A 16403-nucleotide genomic window follows, 5' to 3' on the forward strand; every position below is an offset into this window, starting at 1 on the left:
CATGGCTGTTCCTTGTGCGTGTGCTCTTTAAGGCTGGTTTCTTAGTTCACTGACACTAAATCAGGCCCCAGGGAGGCAGGTGGAAGGTCTGGGACGTTGGCAGGAAGCTTGAAGGATAAGGAGGTGGGGCTCAATTGTCAGCTAGCTGGAAGGTTGGTGGATGGTAGAGGGAAGCGGACAGGGTTCTGAAAGACTGCCCTAGGGCTACTAGAAGGCCTAACTGGGTGAGTATTATTCAAATTAGGACCATTGCCCGCTGAGTCAAACAGGCTGGGTGCTTGGGAACCCTGAACCCTCACTCCAGGTCCTGGGTCCATACTAGGTCTGTGGCATCTACACCTCCAGCCCTAACTGGTTCAGGCCTCCTCCTTGACTCCTGCATCAGCCTCTGAATCAGTCTCTGGGCCCTGGCCAGTTCCCTCCAGCCACCCTCCATGCTGCAGCTAGAGAGGTGCTGCTAAAGGTTCCTCTTCTACAAAGGCCCCTAAGGTCCTCCCCCATGTCCATTCAGTTGACAGCCTCCCTGCCATGTGAGTACAGCACAGTGCTCATTCCCCCATTGCACCCTCCACCACCAACCCCCTTCATGGTCTCTATTTCCTGGGAACCTCAGCTACAGTCTGGTCTCTCTGTCCAGAAACACCCTTGCCTTTACACCCTCATTTTCCTAGCCAACAGGAAGCTTTCCTGGGCCTCTCCTTGTTCCTAGATCAGTGCCCCAGGCCTCCACACTGCCAGGGTCACATCTCTGGCTACATTTACTACCCTGTCCATGACCAGGTCTCCCTACCAGCCCGAGACCCCTGGCCCTAGAAGCCTAATTCAGGTGTGAATGAATACATAAATGAGCAACTCAGTGGAAGAAGAGGGTAGAGACACACTTTATTCAATGGATCCCCCTGCAGTAGATCTGTCTGCAGGAATCTGGTGGTGGGAATACCAGAAAAGACCCAACCATGTGGCCCTAGCTCCTGCCACCTCCTCCCTACCCCTTAGTGGCCTGTCTGCCTCTACTTCTCTGTTTCTTCTTTTCCTTACTATTCCTAGGGGGAGGTTCCTTCCCTATCCTCATTCTGAATAAGCCCCCCCAAAAGGTTCTTCCAGAGCTTCTCTTCACTGCATGTTCCTGCTCTCCCCTGAGATTTCCCACCTTCCCCTTAGTCCTGCAGGGAGCTCCTGAGGACAGAAATCATGTTTTATCAATCTTTAGTCTTCAGCTCCTAATTGTGACATGTGTGATAACTGATGGTTGAATTAAGAGTGAATAGTGATGAATGCAGAGCTGTTCCTTTACCTGACAAGTCCATTGAAGTCAGATCTGTTCTTATAAATATCCAACCACTTGTTGAGGGCCAGTTCAGAGCCAAGGCACTGGTCCAATTGCTTTACAAACAACCTTTTTCACATCCTCCTCATTCTCTGCTCCCCATTTCCCCACAACCCCAAATTGAGGGTCTTCCCAGTTAGTTTGCTGCCCTCCTCCTGGGGGTTGATGCATTTATAGATTCCCCAGCCTAGCTGCTCTTACAGAACCACAGTGGGGCACTGGATGCTGAGCATTTGTGGTCCTCTTCTCACTTAATCCTCAAACAGCTCTGCTAAATGGATCTACTGTTGAGAGCCACAGCCGAAGGGGCCCCAGCAAACTTCCAGCTGCCAGCAAACTTCCAGCTGCCAGCTGATATTGGCTCACAGCGGCCCCAGCAAACTTCTAGCTGCCAACTGATTGGCTCCTCTGCGGTGATGCTCATTGGGCTGTTTCCCCGCCCTTTCAGACCACAGAGCTGCTCATTGAGGGACTTTTTTTGGCTCTGCCCATGGGACCCAGCCAATCAGCCTCAAGAGCAGGAGGAGTGGGGGGAGGTTGAGAGGCTTGTGGGAAGCCGGTGGTGGCAGTTGGGCTCTGAGGGTTTTTCCTGAAGAGCTGTATGGTACAGTGTGTGTGTTCTAAAAATAAAGTTTGTTTCTTTTGACAAGTGGCTCCTGAATTGTGCCCAGCCAGACTGCGGCAGATCTACTATTATTTGGATAAACCAAGGCCATGAATTTCAGTGGAGTCCAAAATCAAACCTCAAAGTAACAGAGCAGAAAGTTGAATTCATGTGCATTCACATCAAGTACCCTAAACTCACAAAACCACATGCCCAACACCAGGGGAGTTTGTTGAAAGAGAAAAAAATGTGGCCTAATCAGGTGCAGTGCTGCACACCTGTAATCCCAGAGATAGCGCACACCTGTAATTCTAGCTATTCTGGAAGCTAAGGCAGGAGAAACTCAAGTTCAAGGCCAGCCTGGGCAACTTAGTAAGATCCTGTCTCAATAAATAAATAGATAAATAATAAACAAATGTCTGGAGATGTAAATCAGTGGTAGACCACCTTAAAAAAAAAAAAAACCAAAAACCGGTAGCCCTCTGTTTCCACCCTGTTAATCTCACAAAGGTTCATTCCCTCAGTAATATTGCTTCTACCTAGTTGCACAGGCAAGAACCCTGGAAGTCACCTGGGTCTCTCTATCTTGCTCCCCAAACATTCGATCCAAAACCCAACTCTGTCCATTGTGGCTTTAAATGCCTTTCTACTCCACCTACTTCTCCACATTCTCCATTTGCAGTACCAGAGTTCCAGCCAAAGAATTGCCCTTTGTCTTGAGCACAGTGGGCAGAACATCTGGATTCCACTTCAAGTTCTCACTTCCTTCCCTGGGTCAAGGATGACATCTTCAAAGTGTGGGTACAGGCATGCCCTTTAATCCAGGAAGTATCCTGGTGGCTAGAATTGAGAATGCTGGCCTCCTAGTCTTTCCCTCACCCTTCTCCCAGTTTGATTTCTCCTGATGTAGTCTTGCCTCTACAACAGCACAGTTCCAGTCACAGCTCTAACATATAAGTCTCGTGATATCCTCCTTTTCCATAAAATTCTTCAGTGGCTTCAGGAAACTATCTTCAGAAAATTTCTAGATTTTTTAACTTTTCTTGAATGCCCTTCTTGCTCTAGAGCCACCAAACCTTTGCATATGCTGTACTTGTGCCTAGAACACCCTCTTGTCCTCTATCCCCCTTCACCCTACTGGTCCTTCAGGTCTCAGCTTTTTAGGGAAGTGTCCTTTGAGGGCTCTCTCTCCCTGGGGGCTAGTTACCACGGATCTGTGCTTTATATGTACTTCTCACATTTTAGGAATTAACACAACGTTTTGTAATTGTCTGTTTCTTGATTCTCTATCTTACCGGACAGTATCATCATCCACTTGTTTATTTCTTTACTAACTGAACAAGTATGTATTGAGTAATTGTTAACCATGTCGTTGTTACGTACATGCATACACGGTCCAGAGCGGACCTTGCCCTTGACACCAAGCAGTGCTTTTTCTTCCCTGGGGTCTCGGGGTCTAACAGGGTTAGGTTTGAACCAGCAAAGGAAGGAACGAAGGAACCGGAGAATCGAGTGCCGTGCAGCCTTCTGGGAATCGTAGTCCCCTGGTACGGCTCTCTCTGTAGAGCGCAGGCGGCGTACTCAGGGTGAGGCTTGTTGCTGCTAACGCGCATGTCCGGGAGGCGGTGTGGGTGAACTGCGCATGTCTAAAGGGAGGGGCCGATGCCGGCTCGACGTCGCGCTGCGGGGGCGGGGCTGCCGTGACTTCTGGCGCTCCAGGAGAGCTTTACCTACCTGTGGGGATGGCGGGGAGAGGGAAATTAATCGCGGTGATTGGTGACGAGGACACGGTGACTGGCTTCCTACTGGGCGGCATAGGGGAGCTTAACAAGAACCGCCATCCTAATTTCCTGGTGGTGGAGAAGGATACAACCATCAATGAGATTGAAGATACTTTCCGGTACGGTACTCTGCGAGGCCGAGCGGGCCCGTCTGCTGCTGGTGCGGGGTCTGGGAGAGGGCGGAGGCGGCCGGGGACCGAGGGTGTCAGACCCCATTGGGAATGTGGGCCACTCCTCCTGGAGCAGAAGCCTCTGCGCCCCAAGTCCTCTTTGGGGACTCTGTATGAGCGGGGCTTTCAGGTCACCGAGTTCCCCCTCACATGACCATGTGTCAGGAAAAGAGGAGGAACAGTTTATGACCTGCGCCTGCCATAGCTGGACGTCTGGACGCCCAGCCGGTGGCGACCGCTAGCCTCAGCGCCTCTTCCGGGGTCTCAGACTTTCACCTAGGGCCTTGCAATGCTCCAACCGTACGCTCGCTGTGAGCCTAGGGAGTGGGCTTGCGCTTTCTCGTACAGTCATCTCCCTTTGAGGCTCATAATCGTCCTGTAAGGAAGGGGTTATTCCCACTGGTAAGTGAGAAAATTGCAGCTTAGAGAAGTTAAGCACATGCCCAAGGGAACCGCAGAGCTGGAATAGGAACCCAGTGCCCTTTCTGCTTCTCTTAAACCAGTACACACTCTGTGCAATTCTCAGTCTACCTTAGAATTTCCCTTTGTTCTAAGCACAGTGGGCTGAACAACTGGATTCTGCTAGCCATATACTTCAGTCCTCACTTGTGCCCTGGATCAAGGATGACAACTTCAAAGTGTGGATGCAGGCATGCCCTTTAATCCAGGAGGTGTCTTGGTGGTTAGGATTGAGAAAGCTGGCCTCCTAGTCTTTTGGTCAACCCTTCTCCAGGGCTTCTGTGCCAGAATCAGGAAGAAACCACTCACCTGTTTCCCCTAAACAGCCCAACCCAGAACTGCTGGCTGAGACTGGTTCCTGCTGGCTGGTGTGTAATAGCCCCTGACCTGGGTGGCTGCTGTCTGCTGATCTCTAAGCAGTTTGGTAAAGTGACCCAAGTTGTCATTGGAGGACAAATTTCACTTCAAGAGTTTTACAGCTGGGTATGAGGGCTTACACCTGTAATCCCAGCAACTGGGGAGGCTGAGGCAGGAGGATCTCAAGTTTAGGTCAGCCTTAGCAACTTAGCAAGGCCCTCAGCAATTTAGTGAAAATTGAAAGGGCTGGGGATGTGGGTTAGTGGTTAAGCACTCCTACATTCAATCCCTGGTACCACACCCCCTAAAAGAATTTCCCATGTTTCTGGCATAAGAGATCTCAGAGATGGAGTCTAACCTACCCCAGTGCCTAGCCTAGTGTAGGTGCTCAGTAGTTTTTTAATGAATAAAAAGGGAATGAATAGAAGGATGATCACAATAAAGGAGGGCTGCAGTGGCAAGTTTTATTTTTGGAAAGTGTGATTCCTTCATTGCTGAGTTTCCTATCTGTGTCCTTGGCTCATGCCAGTGTTCCCTCTGACTCATCCCCCACCCTCATCAGTGGGGAACTTTAGGCCTTCAGTGGTCTCATCAGCCCTATTTTATTTGTGGTGCTGGGGTTTGAACCCAGGACCTTGTGCATGTGAGGCAAGCACTTTACCAACTGAGCTACATCCCCAGCCCTCATCAGCCCTATTTAAAAAAAATAATATTTAAAATGTCTAAATTAAGGAGTATCACACCACAGTCCTTGTATCTCGTTGTCTCCCTCCTCCACCCCTATAGATAATCACTTAGTTTCTTCTTTATCTTTCTGGAATCTCTATGCAGATACATATATTCTAATCCTCTCCCTTTCCTATACAAAGGCGGCATATGGAATATACTGGCATCACCCTAATTTTCATTACCAGTTCTCTCTCTGAGCAAGGGAGGTAGAAAACCAACCCTGACCAACATGGTCCTGAGCTCTTAAATGAAATTGTCTCATTCAAGGAAGGATAGGATTGAGAATGGGTTTAGGGTAGCAGTCTTTCCCTCTTGTCCTCTGTGCCTCCAGGTCACTTTCATTTCCCCACAACCCTGAGTGGGCTGTTGGGTAGGGGAGACAGCAGCCCCCTGGGCTGCCCTGGAATCCCATCTCATCTCTCTCCACAGGCAGTTTCTAAACCGGGACGACATTGGCATCATCCTCATCAACCAGTACATCGCAGAGATGGTGCGGCACGCCCTTGATGCCCACCAGCGCTCCATTCCAGCTGTCCTGGAGATCCCATCCAAGGAGCACCCCTATGATGCTGCCAAGGACTCGATCCTGCGCAGGGCCAAGGGCATGTTCACTGCAGAAGACTTGCGCTAGGGGACTCCCCCCAGCCCTGTAGCCCCTTGCTTGTTGCCAGGCCTCTCCCAGGCTTGCCATCCTTTGTTTCAAGCCTCTGGTTTTCAATTCCCACTCCTTCCCACTCCACTGAGAGGCTGGGTGAGGTGTTTGTAGGCTCTGCCATTAAAATCCAGGCTGGTTAGGGAACAGGAAGCCCAACCATCTTCTCTCTCCATTACTTCTTTCCTGTGCTGATACATGGTGTCGTTATTGATGTTAAATTAAAACAATATTCTCGCTTCTCTTCATATGGGGTTGGGTGCTGGAAAGAACACATGTAGGGTGAGGCTTCTGGGGGAGATTAGATTGGCAAGGATGGAAAAAGTTCTGCCAAAGAGCCAGGCAGAGGAGTTGGACCAGGATGGAGGCTGTAACGAGGACTAACTTTCTGGATCAAAGAGGACCAGGGAAGGGGGTCTGGGCATGGCTGAGCCTAGTCCCTGGTTCCCCCTGCCTCAGTCTGCATGGGGTGAGGAGGGAGCCTGATCCAAGGGACAGAAGCAGAAAGCACAGGAAACCTGGAAGCCTGTAATTCTAGACTGGGTTTTGATCCTACAGGAGTTTTGGGGTGAAGGTTTTTAACCTTCCAGGTTGCTGGAAGGGAGTCATGTGAGGTCCACTGAGGGCAGGGCAAGTAGAACCCTACCCTGTGTGAGGTGAGGTTGGTTGCCAAGTGACTGTCCCAGGGAGCCATCTGCTGTCAGAAGAACTCTGCTTGCTGTGTTCACCCCTTAGCTGCAGGCACCTTGATACTGCTTGTTCCCTTGCGCCATGGCACGGCAGCTCAACTTGGACACAGTGTGGCAAAACTTCTGGAAGGAGGAATATCTAAGGGAGAAGATGTTGCGCTGTGAATGGTACCGCAAGTATGGATTATTGGTGAGGGCCAAGCAGAAGGCTAAGGCTGCAGCCCGCCTGCCCCTCAAACTGCCCACCCTGACACCCAAGGCCCAAGTCTCACCACCACCTGTCCCCAAAGCAGTCCCTGCCAAGCCCCCTAGCCCTGTCTCTGAGGCTCCTTTTCAGACAGAAATGTACCCAGTACTGCCTGCAACTCGGGCTCTGCTGTATGAAGGCATCTCCCATGACTCCCAGGGGCGCTATCACTACCTCAACACTCGAAAACTGGACGTGCCAGAGAAGCGCTACCTCTTCCCCGTCACCACCAACTTCACATATGGCTGGCAGCTGGGTGAGCCCCAACCTTATGGAAATTAATTACAAACAGAGCACTTGCCATGGGCCAGGGAGCAGACATTGTAATGGAAGGTCAGACTACAAACAACAAGGAAATGTCCAGGGAGGACAAGTTCTTGGGTGTGGTGGGGGACATGTGTTTCTTTAGATTGAATTATCCAGAAAGGCCTTTCTGAAGCCCTCAATGCTGAGCAAGTGGCAAGAAAGGGGTTTGGATTTTATTCTAAATGGAGGAGGGTTTTAAGAAGATCAGTGCTTTTTAAAATAATTTTTTTTGTAGGTAATAGCTTTTCAGGGGAATTTATAGGATCTGGCAGGTGTATTAGGCATCTGTTTTGAGTTATCTAGGCAAGACATGATGGTGGCTTCAGATAGAGGGATTATTAGCAGTAGAGCTGAAGCCAATTTGGAATGTTTGGGAGGGAGACATGAATGGGTTGACTGGGAGGGAAAGGAAGAGAGAAACCAATGGCAACACCCAGATTGGAAAAGGGTAGGGCTGGAGGGTCTTGAAGACACAACGGGCTTGGCCATGGTAGGCTCGAAGTGCCAATGAGACTGGACATCAGGATGGAGGAATATCTGGAAGGAGAAATATCTAAGGGAGAAGATGTTGCGCTGTGAATGGTACCACAAGTATGGGTTACTTGCGGTACCATTCAGGATGGAGAAAGTCTGGACATGAGGATTGAGGTCAGAGTTGGAGAAGTAAATTCAGGGCTTACTGGAATATAAGTGTAACTTAAAGCCCAGAGATGGGGTGAGGTCACCTGGAGAGCTGGAGTTGCTGAAATCTGACTTGAGGGTGGAGTCAGGCATAAGTGGAAATGGTGTGGCAGAAAGGCTGTCTGCTCCCTAACCCCGGCTCAGTTTTGGTTTTCCAAAAGTGCTGCTGGTTTGCTGGGTGGTGTTAAGAGCCACTAATCTCAAGGGAGATCACTTAGTCCTAGATCTTTTTCCAGCTGCTTGAGAGCCTGTGCAGGAAAGGTGGGTGGTGGGGGGGGTCAGCACAATTGAAAGTTTGCCCAAAAAGTTCCCACATTTCCCCTTCGGCCCTAAGAGAGAAGTAAGGGGAGCAGAGGTAGAAGGCCCCTTCTCTGCAGTCTATCCTGGGACAAGCAGGGCTGGCAAGGGATCCTGAAGCAGGGGATGATGATGGCTGACAGCTGTCAGGTCATGTTGCCACTGGTGCAATGTCCAGGATCCAGCCTGTATTTTTCTGAAGTGCTACTCCTCAGAAGCTTTTTATTTATTCACAAAAAGTAGATCCAACACAGGCAGGCAGAGTCCTAGTGCTATGCAGACAGATAGCTTCTGTGCTGAGTTCCTTCCCCAGGAACTCATTCCTGGCCTCTGACATCTTTTCCCAAGGTACCCCAGCAAAGCAAGAACTGGCCTCCTGCAAGATGTGCCATATAGAGTCGTTCTTCCGGAAGAATGGGGCCTTTTCAATGCTGGATCCCCGGGATCTGGCCCTCTGACCTTTAGCCCGTGGGAGGCACGAAAAAATAACAGGCCTCCTGGTAGGGCGAAGCTGCTTTGTGTTTCTGGTCTGCTCTCCCTGGCCCTGAAGCTGCGTTCTAGGCCTTTCTGACCTGGCGGTAGACGTCTTTACCTTTTCCTTAACTCCTATCTCCTTAATTATCCCTTCAGAGACCCAGCAATGCCCAGAGCCCGTCGGGAAGTGTGGGCGCTATTCTCCAGGTACAGGCTTCTCAGCGCCAGGGGGCCACAGTAGCTCCTGGAAATTCCGGGTATTCCTGGGGAGACAGTGGTCTGTCATCCAGATGCCAGGGAAAAGGGACTCTATCACTCCCCCCAAAGCTCCCTGCCCCCCCCGCCCCTCACCTGGTCCTGAGCGCTCGCAGCGACCGGGTCCTTTCCAGGTGCACTTGTTCTAGCTGCTTCTGCAGGGCGCTCAACCGCCCGGCCACGTCCTCCTAGGTAGGCAGATGGCTGAGCCGGTGTTACTGGCCAGGGTAGCAACTGCATCACACACCCGCCCCTCCGGCGCTCCGCCCCTCCCGGGGCCAGGTCGGAGGGACCCGCCGCCTTCACCCTGGGCTCTTCTTGCCTGTGGCGGGAGCTGAGCCGGGCTGGAAGGGAGCCCCAGAGGGTGAACTCGGCAGTGGCGGTGGCTGGCGATGCGGAGTCGTTCCAAGACCTGGGGAGGCGGCAGTCAGCTCGGAGCCCTGTCCGCCTGCCCGCCACAGGAGACTAGGTCGGCCCCACGCGGGTACACACCCGGAGCCGCTGCTGCTCGCGTTCCTGCCGCCGTCGCCGCCTGGCCGCGCCATGCAGCTCCAGCAGCCGCTGCAGAGCCATCTCCTGCTGCGCCGCGCTCACGCCCGCTGGCGCCTTCTCCCCGTCCAGGGGCGCAGGCCACGCAGCCTTCGAAGCTTTGGGTCCCCCAGGAACTCCCCTAAGCTCCCGGAGCGGGCCCGGGAGCTTCACCTCACCCACCTCCTGCCCCGCGGGACAGTGGCCTCCTCCCTGGGTAGCCTGCTGCCCACAGCCCTCGGTGCTTAGTGCCGCCAGCATCCCACCTCCTGGGCCTGTGAGTTGTGGTTGGGCCAGGGACCTGGGGGCCAGGAGAGGAGCCCACGCCCCATCCCGGGCGGCCCCCAGCTTTATCACAGCCTCGGCGGCCTTCTGACTCCGGCCTTCTGGCTTGGCCTGCATTCGCTGGGTGGTTTTTCCCCAGCGGCCTGGACTCTCCCTTTCCCAAGCCCCTACAGGCGCTTCTCCTTGAGTCACCTCCCATGCTTGTGAGAGAGGGGCTTCCCAAGATTGAAGGGTTTTCATTTCCTGACCCTGCCCAATCTCCTTTCTCTGGCACTTAGGGCTATTTCCTCTTTGAGGAAACTCTTTGTTCTCATCCTGGGGTGCCTCCCCACTCTGACCCTGGAATGTCTTCTCTCTCTGACTCTGAGATACTTCTCTGTTCCCCCACTGGGAGGTGTTCCCTTGCTGACCCTGAGGGGTCTTTTCCATCTGGCCCATAGGGTCCTCCTGTCTCTGACTCTGAAGAGGGTCCAAACTCAGCAGTTTCTGAGTTTCTCTCTCCTGACCTAGGCCAGAGCCCAGCCCCTGTGGGGTATTTTGGGGTGCTGGCAGGCACTGCAAGGCCAGGACAGAGGGCTTTGAAGCTTTCTGTGTCAGCTTTCTCCCTGGCCAGCTCTGTAGGTGGGGCCTCTGCATCGCTGGTGCTGGCTCCTCTTGGCTCCTGTCTTCCCTCTGGGCCAGATCCTGGGAATGAAAAGCACTTTGGGCCCAGGCTTGAGAGGGAATCCCAAGCCAGGGCCCTTCCCCTAGAAGAGCCTGGAGACCCCAGTGACTAGTCCTTGCCTGATTGCTGAATTTACTAAACCTCTTTTATGTGGTGTAAGAGGTACTTCAGCAATGATCCCTTTTTCCATTTGGCTGCAGGAGGCAGCCCCACTTCATCCCACAGCCTCCTCCCTGGCAAGCTCCATTCCTGCTGTCCCAACCTGAGAGGGTCCTGGTCCAGAGTCCCCAGGACTAGTGGTAGTAGGGTTCAGCTCTTTTAAGTGACCTAAGAGAAAAGGATCAATGTTGAGAGAGCACTCCCTGCTCATGTCCCAGTTTCTCACACACATTCCCCCCTGAACTGTAACCTGGAAGCCTAAGGGGCTCCCAGTGCATGAAGGACCATGGAACCCTGAGAGTGCTGCTTGAACTTCATGGCTGTCACAGTTTATTATTCCACATTTATTCCCATCACCTGCCATGCATCTGCTTGTCAGGTGTGCCTGCCAACAGCCAACTCCATCTCCCTCATCCTCCCAGCCAAGTCTGGCCACTATGCAATGCCTGGGAGTGAGAAAGGCCTGTTTGCTGGGGCTCCCTCTGCATAAGGATACCCCCATTTTGTCCTGGTGTGTGTGTTCAGGTTCACAGAAGAAACCCACTGTGTGTGCCATGCTTTTTCCTGTTGTTAAAATCCCCCTTAGGGGCTGGGGAGGTGGCTCAAGCGGTAGCGCGCTTGCCTGGCATGCGTGCAGCCCCGGGTTCGATCCTCAGTACCACATACAAACAAAGATGTTGTGTCCGCCGAAAACTAAAAAATAAATATTAAAAAAATTCTCTCTCTCTCTCTCACTCTCTCTTTAAAAAAAAAAAAAAAATCCCCCTTAGCCCCCCCCCCCTTTTTTTTCTTTCTGGCAACAAAATCAAATGAAACTTAAGTAAAATTTTAAGCCAGAGCCTGGCCTAAAAAACTGCAAGTCTTCATAATGAACAAAGAAATCTAAAAAAGGGATGTGCTGTCACTGCTCCTGCAGCTGTGGAGGAAGGAGAGATGTTCTGCATCCATAAAACTAATTGAAGGAACCTGCTTTCATAAGTATTAAAAACCTTTCACAAGAATATTGCATTTTTCTCTGGTAAGCAATGAAGAGACCTGTGAATATTCATAATAGTAACCAAAGGGGTGTGGTTTCTGTGGAACTAGATCTGAATTTCAAAAGGTTTTGTGAACAAAGGAGTCTCAGGAGAGACTTCAGAAATGATTGCTGCAGAACTGTGAAAGCAGCCTCCTACACCTGTCTCTGAGATGCTCACCTGTTGTATTCCTAGAGTTTATTTCCCAGGTAATAGTGTAATTGACATCTCTGTCTTCCCAAGAGATAAAATACTTGTAAAAATTTATCTCTCAATCAGGAGAGAATCATTGGCAGTCCTCTTCTTTCATGTGTGTGATGGGACAACTAAAAATTTATGACTTTCCTATTATTGTTTAACAAATAATTTAAGTCTGTTTCCTTTAAATTAACAGGCTCATGCCCACAGTGTCCATCCCATTGAATTCTAATTGCCTGTTTAGAATCATGCTCTATCACTGGGCTTTGATCTCAAAGACTCAAGGTATCTATTGTTCTCCATATGTCCCCAGTGCCTGGTATAAGAGTGGCAAACAGGTGGCCTAGAATTGCTATTCCTCTTCCTTCTCCCTGGGCAGTCAGTGATGGTCATTTCCTGCCCACTTAACAGAGCCCCAGTTTAGCTTAAAAATCCTAACGGGCACAGCATCTGAGACAACTGGTGCCAGTCAGGGAATTGGCACATAAAATTGACTTGCCATCCCTGGGCACCCAATGAAAGGTGCAAGATGCAGAATAAGTGAAAAATGATGGAAGTCTTTGAACTTGGGATGAGAACTTCTCTGCTCCCAATCTAATCTGGTTTCTCCAACTTCAGGGGCTCCCTGCTATCTTGGCTGCCCATCACGTCCTGTCAACATACCAGGTGTGGCCTCTGTAGGTATGCCAGGGCCCTCCCATCTTGGGTCTGCATCTCTCCCAGCTTCACCCAGATCCATGGCAGATGATGGGTCTGCTGTCTGCATCCTGCAGGATTTAGGGGCTAGCTCAGAGGCACCTCCAGCAGCCCCATAGGTGCTGGAGAAAGGAGGGAGCTTGCTTCAGTCTTCCTAGTCCCCAACACCCCAACACCCCAACACCCAAACTCTGAGTCCAGGGTGGCCTCCTCTAATCCCTAAACCCACTGGATTTTGGAACTGGAATTCTGAGGTTACCATTCCAGGGGCTGTGGAGCAGGACTGTGGGAGGAGACAGGGGGAAAAGGCCAGGTACTTGGTCACTTTGTATGTCAACAAGGGAGTGCCTGAGTCCCTGGGAGAAAGACTTACCCCTCTGGGAACTGATGGTTCTGGCTCAGGGAATCCCTAGTTTGGGATGAAGGCCACAGCCTGGAACTCTGGAAAATTTGGGGGAGCTCAGGACACAGGGAATCATCCTTTAGTGTGGTAGTCAGCCTCTAAGATGCTCCCTGCCCCCCGTAATCCTTGTCTCTTGGTGTTCATGAAGTGGACACATAAGTGGCCTTATGTGTCCCCTCTCCCTTCCCATCCACTGCAGAGAGGCTACCAACGGGCCCAAAGCTACTCTGGCAGCTGGTGGCTGAGCTGGGACTGGGAAGTACATCCCCAGTTCTTAGCTTTGTTCTGGGGTCCTCACCACAACATCCCCCTCCTGGTGGGTCAGCACAGCTCTAGCCCTGGAGAGAGCCCCCCCACTCAGCAGGGGCTGCTCAGTGTCTTTGTCTTAGTACCACCCTAGATACCAGTGCCTCTGCTCTCAGGGACCCTTCCAGGCTCATTTCTCCCTCACACAGTCACATGGACAGGCTTCTCAGTGTCACTGCACAGTTGATTTGACAAGCCAGTAGTTAGCTATGGAATAACACTAGTCCCCATAAGTAGCAAGAGGTTCAAACCCCTTGTTTGGATGAGTTCACTGGTCCTAAGAGAAAGATCTGCCATTGTCCACATTTTATAGCCAATGGAGGCTCAAAGTCCACAGGCAGCATCAGAGCAGAGCTCTGAATCCAGGGCTGTTAGTCTCTAAAGCTCAAGCATCTTGGTGACCTTGAGGGGGTCACACCACAACCACCCCAATGTCACACAGTATCTCTCTCCACTCACCAGCTGCTCAAAGTCCCTGCCAATCCTGCTACTCACCTGGCTGTGCTTGCTCCATGCACGCTGGGCCTGGTCCCTCCAACCACCAAACTGGGTCCAAGGGGCCCTGAAGAGGCCCAGCCCTGCTCCAGTCAGCAGATCCAATTCCCAGAGGAACTGCAGGAAGGTGGAGAGCCAGAGTGTGAGGGGCACCCAGCCAGCCCTCCCCCACCCGCATGGTCAGCCCCTACCTGCTCCTGGGCCCACCGGCTCCGCTCCATCTCCAGCAGTACTGTGGTTAGCTCCATCCCTGGGGGACAGCCCTGGCCCTCTTGCACCTGGTGGGGATGGGAGGGGAGGTAGAATCAGGCTCCTGCCTGCACCCCTTGGCAATATCTGGCCTCCTCACCTGCCGAAGTGCAGTCCGGAGCTGGCCTAGGCCTGCAGGGTGCCTGAAGATGAGGTAGTACAAGGCCAAGGCCTGCTTGGGACTACAAGGGAGCCCTGGGCTCCCAGGTATAGCTGCCTGCGCCATGGGAAAGGGGTTAGGGCAGATGCCCCCTCCTTCCTCTGCCTCTGCCATCAGAGCCTGGAGAGAGATGGAGGATTGGGCACTGAGGACCAGGAGCAAGGAGAAACAAAGACTCTGATCTCAATAATTCAGGGCCGACTGACACCTGAGCAGGGCCTGTGGCATAGGAGCCTTACCAAGACTCTGGCCTGACTCCAAGACCACCTGGAGGTAGCAGAGTGCAGTGCAGAGAGTGACCCTGACAGGAAGAGGTGTGTGCATGTGCTCATTTGCAACCCCCAGTGACTATCAGGCTCACATATATACAAGTTAACATCCACGTGAACTTTCAAACTGTGATATGTGTACAAATGTGTTTAGGATGGGCAGCGGTGGCAGCACATGTGGATACCTCCTCAGCAGCTCCATGAATAGGTGCTATTGTCCCAATTTACAGATAAGAAGCTCTGAATCCAGGGCTGCACAGTGGCACATGCTTATAATCCCAGCTACTTGGGAGGCTGAAACAGGAGGATAGTAAGATGGAGGCCATCATCAACAACTGAGTGAGATCTTGTCTCAAAATAAAAACAAGAAAAAGCTGGGATATGTGGTTCAGGAGAAGAGTGCCCCTGGGTACAGTGATCCCCAGTACTGGGGTGAAAGGGAATCTGGCTCTAGAGAGTAACTTGCTTTAACACGTGGTAATGTTTCCCCTACCTGTGAAGACAGACAACCACAGTGACACTCACTCTGGGAGCACATGGCTCCCAGGAGGCAAGGCATCCATCACCAAGAGGTGTGACAGTAAGAGGTACAAAAATGGCCCATCATCACCTGCTAAGTGCTGTCCACAAGCCACCCCATGAACTCCTCCCAACATGCACACACACACACACACACACACACACACACACACACACACATACACATTGCTGTCCTCATGTTACAGATGAGGAAACATTTGTATAAGTTATAATGAGAGGGACTGAATGCAGGAGGCCATGTGGGCTAAAGCTGGGATGTTGAATGTTCCCCAAAGGCCTTTGTGTACAAGGCTCACGCTAAGAGCCATAGCCAAGTAGTATGATGCATAGCATTTTTGGTTGATAGGTGAAGCCAGCAAGCCATTGAGATGATATGATTATGTTAAGACCTGCATTCTAATGGATATTAGACTCCTGCTGTCTACCTCGGCTTGTTAAGGGACTACTGGAGAGTTCCCATTGGTTGGGGAAGTGCGGTAGGAGGGAATTCCGGAGGAGGGACTTCCCGTTGGGGTCCGGGAGAACGCCACGTGGGTGGGTGGGCATTTTTTTTTTCCCCCAGGAGCGTCAGGAGATTGGCGGGGAGTTTCAAAATAAAGTTTGTTTCTGTTTGAGTGGCTCGTGATTTTGTGCCCAGCCAGACTGTGGCAGGCTCAGTCGCCAGGATCACTAGTGGGAGGTGCTGTGGACTTTTAGGACCTCCTGGGAGGGCCTTAGATGTACCTTTGATGGGGTTGGGGGAATTCTGCTTCCTCCTGTTTCCTAGCTCACGTTGGGAGGGACCAGGCCCAGTGTGCAGTTGGCTCTGACACACATTCCCCACCATTTAGATCCAGTGCTCTTACCAGAAGCTCAAAACATGGGGTCACCGATTTCAGATGTGAACCCCCAGAACAATGTGCCAAAATAAATTTTTTTCCAGTAGTGGGCATTGAACCCGGGGTTCTACCATCAAGCTACATCCCCAGCCCTTTTTATGTTTTATTTTGAGAAAGGACTTCACTAAGTTGCTGATTCTGGCCTTGAACTTGTGATCCTCCTGACTCAGCCTCCTAAGTAGCTGGAATTGCAGGTATGAAACATCGTGTCTGGCAACCTTTTCTCTTTTTAATTGCTCATGTATTCATTATAGTAATAGAAAGGTGACTAATACAGTCTGGAATCCTTTACATCCTTGCCATCATAAGTAACTTCACCTGACTGAATCCTTGTCACTGCTCCAGGAGTGAATAGAGCAAACTCTCCTCTCTGGGTCTCAGAACAGCTTCCCCTGGAGAAGGCTGAGCTGGCAGAGAAGGTGACCCCCAATTTCAACTCAGTGCTCTTTTAAGTAAGTAAACAATAAGGGACTGGGCTGTGTCCTTTTCTAGATCACTGAGCCCTCACTCCCCACTAGAACATTAGAGA

The 16403-nt window shown here is 51.5% G+C and overlaps 2 protein-coding genes and 1 non-coding gene across 3 annotated transcripts; 2 read left to right on the top strand and 1 right to left on the bottom strand.

Moving 5' to 3' along the window:
- Positions 1-3590: 3590 nt before the first annotated feature.
- Atp6v1f (ATPase H+ transporting V1 subunit F) lies at positions 3591-6327 on the top strand. The gene is made up of 2 exons (XM_076862302.2): positions 3591-3831; positions 5857-6327. Exons 1-2 carry the CDS (start codon positions 3674-3676, stop codon positions 6056-6058), a joined length of 360 nt encoding a protein of 119 aa, XP_076718417.1. The 5' UTR covers positions 3591-3673; the 3' UTR covers positions 6059-6327.
- Positions 5305-5378, bottom strand: Trnav-cac (transfer RNA valine (anticodon CAC)). Its single transcript has one exon. It is a non-coding gene; the product is annotated as a tRNA-Val (tRNA).
- Positions 6328-6737: 410 nt separating the features above from the next.
- On the top strand, positions 6738-8757 carry Spmip1 (sperm microtubule inner protein 1). The gene is made up of 2 exons (XM_076862292.1): positions 6738-7271; positions 8648-8757. The coding sequence occupies exons 1-2, from the start codon at positions 6851-6853 to the stop codon at positions 8755-8757; spliced, it is 531 nt and encodes a 176-aa protein (XP_076718407.1). The 5' UTR covers positions 6738-6850.
- Positions 8758-16403: the final 7646 nt, after the last annotated feature.

The sequence above is a fragment of the Callospermophilus lateralis genome, chromosome 1 (genome assembly GCF_048772815.1).
Source record: "Callospermophilus lateralis isolate mCalLat2 chromosome 1, mCalLat2.hap1, whole genome shotgun sequence".
Classification (NCBI taxonomy): Eukaryota; Metazoa; Chordata; class Mammalia; order Rodentia; family Sciuridae; genus Callospermophilus; species Callospermophilus lateralis.

Bases quoted from the DNA above. Each gene is read 5' to 3' on its own strand.
- Atp6v1f (XM_076862302.2), top strand. From the start codon at position 3,674: ATGGCGGGGAGAGGGAAATTAATCGCGGTGATTGGTGACGAGGACACG. The intron at 3,832-5,856 runs GTACGGTACTCT...CTCTCTCCACAG, and splicing joins GAGATTGAAGATACTTTCCG to GCAGTTTCTAAACCGGGACG.
- Spmip1 (XM_076862292.1), top strand. From the start codon at position 6,851: ATGGCACGGCAGCTCAACTTGGACACAGTGTGGCAAAACTTCTGGAAG. The intron at 7,272-8,647 runs GTGAGCCCCAAC...TCTTTTCCCAAG, and splicing joins CACATATGGCTGGCAGCTGG to GTACCCCAGCAAAGCAAGAA.